Genomic DNA, 11,253 nt, shown 5'->3' on the forward strand with positions numbered 1-11,253 from the left:
GATCGACCAGACTTCGCAATGACTTTCCGTCAACCACGGGTACAGTATACAACCAACCTTCATCCGACTCAGCTTCCAGACGGGATCAATAACCAAAATTTATTATCATTTTAAACAAAAAATATTATGATTTTCTAATTATTTCTTATGGCTCCTCGCTTTATGATGTTAGTTTTTTTTTCTTGTATAAGATTGTTCACATATCTTATTAAATTATAATAATTTTTTAAATATTTTAATGTTTAAATAGAAGTAGTTCATTTGCTCTTGCATCAACAATTGACAACTTTTGGCTCTACTCAGAGATTTTGCTCGTCTTTGGTTGTAACATCCCCTTCCCTTCCTCTAGACAAGGATGGCTCTTCCTCCATCATCCACATCGTCACCCGAAACGCCAATTCCTCTACACCATTCGGTTAGCAATTAAATTTAATTTATTATCTAAGTACGAAACAGAGCGTTAATCAAACATTCAGCTTAATTTTTTTTTCGTCTTCCAATTGTCATATTAGGGACATATGTCGTCCCCTAAACTTGTGAATCTAAAATGTAACAAAGGTACACTAAATTAAAGGCATATATGCATCTCACGCCAAAATATGTGGTGCCCAATAGTACAACCTATGAAACCGATGGCAACCCTTATATCACTGATTTTAAATTGGACTCTGGCTAAAGAACATAAAGGCATGCATCTCACGTCAAAATAATCGAGGTCCTTATCACAAGCATATTTAGCTAGGCTGGCTTACGACAGGTGATGATGGCAAATTTGATTAGCTTCTTGTTGTAGCCTTCGATCATCAGAGGCATTACCAGTGCACCCTTGATTGACTTCCAGCCTATACAAGCTAATAAGTTAGAGGGGAGGAAACAAGAAAACATCAGTACTGTAATAATATATAATTCATGGGTAGTGGAGATCGTACCACTTCGCAGCAAAGATGTCAAACCTTGCCATGTAAAGGCTGATTGGATGACGGCAGGCCAAAATGGAGCTACATTATCAGACCAGTCGGCCGTCCTAATCTCCTGAAAATAGGTACGCATCATGTACTTTTGGGGAGAAGAGTGAGTCATGTGCCTTAGCATATTTGCCAGATGCAGAAATTAACCAATTGTATTTGTCATGGCACTGGAATTGTTAATTCTTTGAGCGACTACCAACCTCAAGTGATAAACGTTTTGCAATTTTAACGTACTCTGCAGCTGAACACCAGGGTGGCAAGTAATAGGCGTTGCATATCTTGTTCAAGAGATTTGTTTCTTCAGGAAGCAGACCTTCTTCGGATTCCAAGAGATCTCTGTGGCACCATGTTACGATAATGATTGATGCTCCAGGTGCAGCGACGCGTGCCATTTCGCTCACAAACTGATTCATTAAACCGCAAAAATAAAATTCTACTAGCACTCTGCCTGAGGCATGCAGTAGCACTCATAGGGCCAACTATATAAAAATTACTTGCCCTTGTTATTTCTTAATTTTTAGACCATGAGCTGCTCTTGTTAGGTGATCAGTTGCTCAGAGAGTTGTTAATTCAACTGATCAGCCACTATTGCTAGGTAAAATCTGCTTTATATTTGTTCAACTAATGCCATTACATTTCCTCCTAGGTAAGACAAGCACATATGTCTTGATTAAATTGGATGCTCTTTAATTGTCCTTTTCCAAAAAAAAAAAACCCCCAAGTAAATTATTGCAATAACACAGGTGTGATGGATGCTTAACAACATCATAGTTTCAAGAATGGCCAAATAATTATAATGATAGAGCACGTATTCTTAGACGTATAGAAAACTACCTTCATTTTATCTGGCATATGCTCTCCGCTTTCCATGGACCAAACCAAGTCAAATTGCCCATCAGAAAAAGGTTGATCCAAAGCATCGGCGACTTGAAAATTTACCTGCTCATGGCCATAAGGCTTATGAGTTATGAGAGCAAGAATAACTTTCCCCTGTTGCGGCTTGAAGAAAATAAGTAAAGCTGTAATAGGTCGCCCAATGTGTTCCTTAGGAAGATGGCGGCATGCAGCAAATATTAAATACCTTGTCTGCCAGGCCTTCAGCAGCTGCTAAAGCTTGTGCTCTCTGTGCTTGGACAGGACTCAACGTGATGCCCCGACAATAAGCTCCATACTTCTTTGCAATATATCTAGAGCTGCCACCGATGCCACAGCCCACATCCAGTACCTCCTTTGGTTTTTTCAGAGGAGCATCTGTGTGTAGGAGAATTAAACGGAAATTCAATTTCGATCAAATTTTAAATTTATTTTAGCTCTGTTTTAGCCAAAACAAGTAGTTTGGAATTATGGCAAAAGATGAATATGTTCGTCCTAACTTTTGTTAATTCGTCTCAGGTTAACAGGGAGGAGGTAAATCACGGACGGCTACTAACTTTTAGAATAGTAACTAGCACATAAGGAAATCATTTATCTCGGTTATATTAAGATTCGAACCTCAGATCTGATAATGTCAACATAATATCTCATATCATAATTACTAGACCATACCAGGGAAAGAAAAAAAAAAAAAGATAATTTGAAATATAGGAAAGGAGCGAGAGAGAAAGACGGAGCACTCGTCGTCGGCCACCCATATGGACCGTTAAATAGCAAAATGGCACAAATGATAGAAAAGTGAGGCGAAGAACAAGGGGCACCTGAGACGCCGGCGAATCGGAGAGCCTCCTCGATCATGCGGATCTGAGCAGCCCTGTGGTCGTCTATGGTCGCCGCGGCGTCGGTGTCGTAGAAGCCATGGTGCATGTGCTCACCCCAGACGCCCTCCCAAACCGCCGAAGACTCGTCGTAGAACTCGGCGATGCCCTTTTTCAGCGTCTCTTCCTCGGCGGTCTCCGTCGCCGACGCCACGAATACTCGGACCGGCCTCCGGGATCGGCCATGCCGTGGGAATCCCCACGGCGGGAAGGAGGGCGTGCGATTCCCCTCGCCGAGAAGGCGGCACCTGAGCGTGCGGAGGTGGAGCTGGAGCGGAGGCGCTTGGAGGTGTAGCAAGGTTCCCATGGTGTAGACGTCACTCTTCACGGCGAAACGGGCCAAAGCCTCCGTCTCCCTTCTACTTGCGTGTCTTGGTGAAATTTTATAGGAACGAGCGGTCGGAAGAGGCGCTACATCTTGCAACTTGGAGAGGGTTCGTAAAACACCAAAATGAAACCGTTACTTTCATCTTAACGAATGAAGAATAAATGGTTGCCCGTCCTTGTAGACAGTGTTCCCGATTTTTCTTGATTAATAACCACCACCGCCGGCTAGAGACGGCTAAATTATTTAATTTATTAGTTTTTTTTAGATTTTGTTATTCTTAATAAACGTATGCAGATATTTTTGGTATTATGAGAAATCTAGCATATTTTAGAAGTAACACAGATTGATGATAGTTAACTAAAATTGTATCTAGTCAAAGTGTGTAACACTGATATCATTAAATATTTTTAATAAAAAGTATTTGATGACTATCAAAAATTTTAAATCTTAAAATCAATATAGACAACATTAATCAAATTTTATCCCATTAGATTGGATAAATATAAATTCAATAAAGGAGAATTTGTTATAATTCAAATAGTAGAAGAAGAAATAATTGAAGAGAAACTTGTCTTGTATTTTATTTCTATAAAATAATCCTATTTATAAGATAAGTGCAGTGGTGTGGTGTGGTGTACAAATAGAAGAATACAATGATTCTTTAATCAACAATCAAATTAAATTAATCATCTATTATAACACTCCCCCTTAGATAATTGATAGAGAATCTAGCGCTGCATCATTAAAATCTTACCGATAAAACCCAGTGAGAAAAACCTTGAACAAAGAAAAAAAGTACAATAGCATATACTCCCCTTATTTCAATCACTCAAAATCTTTTAATTAATTCATCCCTATCTTGTTCACCAATTTCTTGAATGTTAACGTCGGCAATGCTTTTGTGAATAAATCAGCCACATTATATCTAGAACGAATTTGCTGGACATCAATATCACCTTTCTTCTAAAGTTCATGTGTGTGTAGAAGAATTTTGGTGAAATATGCTTTGTTTTATTCCCTTTAATATGACCTTTCTTTAATTGTGCAATGCAAGTAGCATTATCTTCAAATATAGTCGTTGTTATCTTTAGTTGTTGTTAGTCCGCATCATTCTTGAATATGTAGCGTCATGGATCTCAATCATATACATTCTCAACTTGCTTCATACATTGTAATAATTTTTGAGTGATTTGATGATGTTGCTATTAAAGTTTGTTTTATTGACTTCCATAATATAGCATTGTATCCTCGTGTAAATACATAACCTATTTGAGATTTAGCTTTATGTGGATTTGAAAGATAACCTGCATTTACATATCCTACTAAAGAAGAATTTATTCTTATCGAATAAAATAACTCTATGTCTGTTGTTCCACGAAAGTAATGAAATATGTGTTTTATACCATTTCAATGTCTTTGGATTGGAGAAAAATTATATCTTACTAGAAGGTTAATAGAAAATGTAATATCGGGCTGAATGCAATTAATGAGGTATGATAATGCACTAATTGCACTACGATATGGTACTTCTAGACCAAGGATGTTTTCTCCATCTTCAAGTGGACGAAAAGGATCTTTCTTAGTATTAAGTGATCGAACAACCAATGGTGAAGGCAATAGATGTACTTTATCCATATAGAAGTGTTTTAGTAACCTTTTTGTGTATAAGGACTGATGAACAAATATTCCTTCTAGTAAATGTTCAATTTGTAATCCAAAATAAAATTGTCTTTCCTAAGTCTTTCTTCTCAAATTCACTTTTTAAATAATTGCAATTTTGTTAAGCTCTTTGGGAATCCCTATAAGATTTAAATCATCAACATATATTACCACAATTGCAAAACTTTCTTCCGTCTTTTTTGTAAAAATACACAGACAAATAGCATTATTTGTATAACCTTCTTGTAATAAGTATTTATTAGTGTAGTTAACACCAATGGTCAAGCTCAGATTTTGATGAATGACAAATGGTTTAAAGTTAGATGTTATATTTATCTAATACTTTTACCGAGTGTACAGGAATTGATGAAACTAGAAGACCTAGCTAACATCAGGCTAAACCCCAGTTAGGTCTAAGGACTTAATAACTCACACAAAATCCAAATAGATCAAGGTGTAATCCGATATCTAGCAGGAAGTCCAGCTGAGGCTATGCGACCTGACAGCTGGCTAAAGTCCAGTTGGGTCTATAGACCTGACAACTGGCGGGAAGACTTTGTGGGTCAAGAGGCAAATCAAGTGACTGCATGTAACGACCCGCCTTCTACTACTAGGCTGTAAGGTTGAATCGCTATGGTTTTGCTGTGCTATACTGTGCGGAAAGCTGGGCTAATTAAAATTTTACTAACCATCTGATTAATGTTAACTCTGACACTAACATTCCGGGTGTACTTTGGAGTTGTACACCGGCTAGGGGAGGTATTTTCAACTGGTGACCCCCCTCTAGATCGATCCACAGACCGATCTGCTGATACTGGTACGTTCACAAGGCCCTGGATCGGTCGGTTGTCCGATCCCGAAGCTACATCGCTCCTGTACGCACCTGGATCGGTCTGCAGACCGATCCAGGTGTGGCCTGATCGGTCGCTACGACCGATCCAGGTATGTCTGGATCGGTCGGCTGACCGATCCAGGCACCTGGAAATCTCCTGGACACGGCCAGGTCCTGATCGGTCTGGAGACCGATCAGGGTCTGATTTCACCCGGGGAATCTGATTTCAGCACTTTGGCGTGCCAAAACCCCACACAACATCTAACTAATGCATCATAAACTATTCTAACAACATGTAATAACATTTTAACGACATAAACTAGAAATCTAACTTAACATAGGGCATAGTTTAGGAGTTCATGGCAACACACAACTAAAAGTGCTTAGAACATGAAACCAAAACCAATAAATAAAATGCTGAAGTAAATGCTAAAAGTCTAATGCTCAATTTGCTACGTCCCCTAAGGACCTTTGATTCCAGTTCCATACACACCCACCATCTTTGCATTGCCCTCCAGCTTCCTCTGCTAGTCCACTTTCCTTTTACCTGTATCTGCAGTATAAGGAAAATAGTATCTGTAAGCCAAAAAGCTTAGTAAGAAACCATCTACCTCACAAAATCATGCATTCGATGCAGTATGCTTTTAAATCATGCTATTTGAAAATATGCACTGAACTTACTAAGACATGGTATACTGAAATCATAAGGCATAACATATAAGCATGGCATAAGCACTGAATCATGGCAAAGCAACCAAATGAACACTGAACTGAATATAGGCTAAACTAACTGAAACTAAATCTGTAACTGGAAACAAACTCAACTAGCATAACTGATTTTGAGTTTTGAAATCTAATACATAATAAGTGAAAATACTAAACATGCTGTTGGGCCCGGCAACTGTACTTGCTGTGCGCGCATCCCTACTAGACCCGGGGTTGCAAGTCCCGAATTTAGCAGGGTTGTCTAGGCTATCTGAACCTAGGGACGACTGTGGGAGTCCAACCCAATGGATATCTAATCCAGTACAGTGCCACTGAAAATAAAATACTGATATCTATAGCTAACTGCTATAACATGTTGTTTCTAGGTTATCTGAACCTAGAGCTAGGTTGTCTGAACCTAGAGGCGACTGTGGGAGCCCACCCATTGGACCGTAGTCCCATACAACTAAAATAAACTGATTTACTGTTTTAAACGCTTCTAATGCATTTAACTGTAGTATTAAAATGCCTAAGTTGCATTTTACGGATCTAGTTATTTTATCGAACACTTAATGTGCCCCAACTCTCCTCTTTATTAGGGAGACCACTTTTAGGCACCCGACAACGTCTACAACCCCAACTGAAGAGGATAGGCGTGTCCGGCCCATCTAAAGGTGCTCAACTAATTCCTAAATCTGAGAGGAGGGTTAAAACACCCTACATGTCAACAAAATCTGCATATTACTAATCTAATGCATAGAAAATCCCAAACGGAGCTATTATACTGCAGGTGAGGGGTTTCTTACCTCTTGATCGTAATTTCTTACGATTCTATTCGCTAGAGTTCCGGTGGAGATGATCCTCTCGACGATCCGATCACGTCTTCGCGTTCCCGCGGAGAAGAACCTCTTTCGTGTTGGAGTCGTCGCCGGAAGATGAACCTATGGACCCTTGCCTTGGTGTGCCGTGCGTGAGGAAGAGGAGAAGGAGGGAGAGGCGGCGGTGAGGTTTTGGAAGGGAAAAGTGGCGTGAGGTGAGGAGGTGCCGAACCAATCCTAAAATAAACCAACCCAACTTAAGTTCTTCTATTTATATTGAGTGGGTAACTAGGCCCAATTCTAATATAAATATAACCGATTCCTCTTTCTTTCAGCACGGCCCTGCTGGGTTCACCGGTTACTAAACTTATCCGTAAACCATAGGTCTCGGGTTCGATTCCCGCCTAAGCTATTTTACGGTTCTAATTATTTTTGCTACTTCCGCTACTCGGAAAATTCCGGAATAATATCTAAAAATCCCAGAAAAATCATACTATATTTCTAAAATAGTTTTATAATTTTCGGGCTTTACAATCCCCCATACCTTATAAAAAGTTCGTCCCCGAACTTAAAACAATTCTGGGTACTTCTGTCTCATGCTGGCCTCTGTCTCCCAAGTCGCCTCTGCTGCTGTGTGATTTTGCCAGCTGACTTTGACTAATGGTACTTCCTTGTTCCGTAATTTCTTCACTGCTCGGTCTATTATCTGAATAGGCCGACTGTCATAGCTGAGATCATCACGGACCTGTACCAACTGGGGCTCAATCACCTGGGTGGCGTCTGGAATATGCTTCTTCAGCATGGAGACATGAAATACGTTGTGGACGGCTGACATCTCCTGAGGTAGCTCTAGCTCATATGCTACCTTGCCCACTCTCTTCGTGATAGGGTATGGTCCCACATATCTGGGAGCTAGCTTGCCCTTCTTCCCAAAACGCATGACTCCCTTCATGGGAGCTACTCTGAGGAAAACTGTATCCCCAACTGAAAACTCTAGGGGTCTGCGCTTTTCTGACGGCTCTGTGCTGTCTCTATCCTCTGGCGAATCTGCTGTATGGCGGCTGTGGTATCTACTACTAGATCTGTCTGAAGCTCTAGCTCCTTCTGTTCACCACTCTCATACCAGCAGATTGGTGATCTGCACCTCCGCCCATAGAGTGCCTCATAAGGTGCCATGCCGATAGTGGCCTGATAACTGTTGTTGTATGCAAATTCTGCTAGACTCAGATATTTGCACCAACTTCCCTTGAAATCTAGGGCACATGCTCGGAGCATATCTTCGAGTACCTGATTCACTCGCTCCGTCTGACCATCTGTCTGAGGATGGAAGGCAGTGCTGAATTTCAATTTGGTGCCCAATGCTGACTGTACACACTCCCTAAGTGTGATGTGAATCGTGGGACTCCATGTAGTCCGACGATCTCCCAAGATACAACTGAGCTAGCTTCTCCATGGAGTAGGATATCTTGATAGCTAAAAAGTGGGCTGATTTAGTCAACCTGTCGACTATTACCCAGATGGCATCAAAACCATTCGTGGTTCTGGGTAGCCCCACTATGAAGTCCATCGAGATATCCTCCCACTTCCATTCTGGAATCTGTATAGGCTGCAGAACTCCTCCTGGTCGCTGATGTTCTGCCTTGACCCTCTGACAGGTGAGGCAGATGCTAACATATCTGGCGATGTCTCGCTTCATCTCGGGCCACCAAAAACGTTTCTTCAGGTCTTGATACATTTTGGTGGAGCCTGGATGCATCGCATAGGGAGTCCTGTGAGCCTCATCTAAAATCTGTCTCCGTAGCTCCTGCTGATCTGGAACACAGAGTCTATCACCAAAATACAACACCCCGCTACCGGACACTCTGAATTCTCTACTTTCTGATTCTGTTAGCCCTTGCTTGATTTTCTGAATTTCAGGGTCCTGGTCCTGAGCTGACTGAATGTCACCAAGCAAGGTAGACTCTAAGGTCATAGTAGAGAGCTGTCTGACGATGAGTTCGAGATCGAAATCCGCGATCTCCTTCTGTAGGGGTGGTGACATGGCTGCTAGAGATAATAAGGTAGCGCTAGATTTTCTGCTAAGTGCATCTGCTACCCTATTGGCTTTCCCTGGGTGGTAGAGGATGTCTATGTCATAATCTTTGACTAGCTCTAGCCACCTGCGTTGTCGCATATTCAGATCCTTCTGAGTGAAGAAGTACTTCAGACTCTGATGATCTGTATACACTCTGCACTGAGCTCCATACAAGTAATGTCTCCAAATTTTGAGAGCGAACACTACTGCTGCAAGCTCAAGATCATGAGTAGGGTAGTTCTTCTCATAATCCTTGAGTTGTCTGGAGGCATAGGCGATTACCTTGCCATCTTGCATCAGCACTGCTCCTAATCCCAATTTAGAGGTGTCACTATATATATCAAAGCTGTCTGTATTTTCTGGCAGTGTCAGAATAGGTGCACTAGTCAATCTCCTCTTGAGTTCGCTGAAGCTGTTCTCGCAGTCCTCTGTCCACTGAAATTTCTTGTTCTTCCTGGTGAGAGCTGTCAGTGGGGAGGCTATCCTGGAGAAGTCCTCTAATATCCTGCTAATCCCAGAAAGCTCCTGATCTCGCTGGCGTTCCTAGGTCTCCTCCAGTTACTTACTGCTTCTATCTTGCTGGGATCTACCATAATACCATCCTTTGAGATTACGTGACCCAGGAAGGACACCTGATTTAGCCAAAACTCACATTTCGTGAACTTGGCGTATAGCTGGTTCTGCTGAAGGGTCTGCAATACTAGTTTCAGGTGCTCTGAGTGTTCTTCCTGAGTTCTTGAGTAGATAAGAATGTCATCGATAAACACAATAACAAACTTATCTAAATACTCCCTGAATACCCTGTTCATGAGATCCATGAATGTAGCTGGAGCATTTGTCACGCCAAAAGGCATGACTACGAACTCGTAATGTCCGTATCTGGTCCTGAATGCTGTCTTCGATATATCACTCTCCTTGACTCTGACTTGGTGATATCCTGATCTGAGGTCAATTTTTGAGAACACTGCTGCTCCCTTTAATTGGTAGAACAGGTCATCTATTCTGGGAAGAGGATACCTGTTCTTGATCGTGACCTGATTCAGTGCTCTGTAGTCTATACATAGCCGCATGCTTCCATCCTTCTTCTTCACGAATAGCACAGGCGCTCCCCATGGTGAGTGACTAGGGCGTATGAAGCCCTTGTCAAGTAGCTCCTGAAGTTGTTCTTGATTCTCTGGAGCCATGCGGTAGGGCGCTTTGGATATAGGATTGGTGCCGGAAAGAGCTCTATCTCAAATTCAATCTCCGAGCGGTGCTAGGCTGGTAACTCTTCAGGATGCTTGGTAGTCACATACAACTCGGACCTCGCTAGCTGTTGGTCCTCTGTCCGGTATTGACTACATGTGCTAGGTACCCGTATATCCCGAATCCATCAACTTCGTGCCTTCATAGCTGAGAAATTTTCTGGCTTTTCTCTTTGGTTCTCCGATGTACTCAAACTGTGCTTCTGCTTCGGGTTGGAATACGACTTTCTGTTTACGGCACTCTATGGAAGCACCGTATTTAATCAGAAAGTCCATCCCAAGGATGACGTCATAGTCAGTCATTTCCAGCAGGATCAGATCACAGAAGAGTTTCCTGTCTGCTATAATGACTGGCACTGCTCTGAGCCAGTGTGTGGATGCCATGACCTCTCCTGAAGGTAGTGCCGTCAGAAACTGACCACTGAGTACCTCTGGGGGTATTTCTAATTTCTCGGAGAACACCCTGGCTATATATGAATGGGTTGCCCCAGTATCAAATAGAACAGTAGCACTATGCTGAAAAATGCTAATCTGACCTGTGACGACTGTCGAGGCATTTGCTACGTCCTCTCTGGTGAGTGAGTAGATCCTCGCGTTCGCCATAGCTGGAGGGGCTTCTAATCGGCCCTGGCTGATAAGTGGACCTTCTAGAGCGGCCTGCATCTGATGTAACTGAGCTGGCTGGCCTGCATACTGGATCTGCTGTGGCTGAGGAAGACCGGTCTTGTTCGGGCACTGCTTGGCCATGTGCCCTTCTTGTCCACATTCAAAGCATCCTCGTGTGCCCTTGCGACAAACCCCTGGGTGGAATTTCCCACAAGTGGCACACTTTGGATAACTGGGTCGCTTGCTAGATGGTCCTCCTTTTGAGTCA

The 11,253-nt window shown here is 42.1% G+C and overlaps 1 protein-coding gene across 3 annotated transcripts; it reads right to left on the minus strand.

Moving 5' to 3' along the window:
* Positions 1–550: 550 nt before the first annotated feature.
* LOC122034823 (probable tocopherol O-methyltransferase, chloroplastic) lies at positions 551–3,162 on the minus strand. 3 transcript variants are annotated; one of them, XR_006126792.1, is made up of 6 exons: positions 2,663–3,162; positions 2,050–2,219; positions 1,803–1,907; positions 1,203–1,372; positions 930–1,032; positions 551–842 (listed from the first exon to the last, which is right to left on the minus strand). XR_006126792.1 is itself a non-coding variant. In XM_042594180.1 (6 exons), the coding sequence occupies exons 1-6, from the start codon at positions 3,024–3,026 to the stop codon at positions 739–741; spliced, it is 1,050 nt and encodes a 349-aa protein (XP_042450114.1). In that variant the 5' UTR covers positions 3,027–3,160; the 3' UTR covers positions 551–738. The 3 variants fall into 3 exon arrangements, 2 of the variants coding, with proteins under 2 accessions (XP_042450114.1, XP_042450121.1); XM_042594180.1 differs by having other exon boundaries at positions 1,169–1,372; positions 2,663–3,160; XM_042594187.1 differs by lacking the exon at positions 1,203–1,372.
* Positions 3,163–11,253: the final 8,091 nt, after the last annotated feature.

This window comes from Zingiber officinale, chromosome 1A, assembly GCF_018446385.1.
Source record: "Zingiber officinale cultivar Zhangliang chromosome 1A, Zo_v1.1, whole genome shotgun sequence".
Taxonomy (NCBI): domain Eukaryota; kingdom Viridiplantae; phylum Streptophyta; class Magnoliopsida; order Zingiberales; family Zingiberaceae; genus Zingiber; species Zingiber officinale.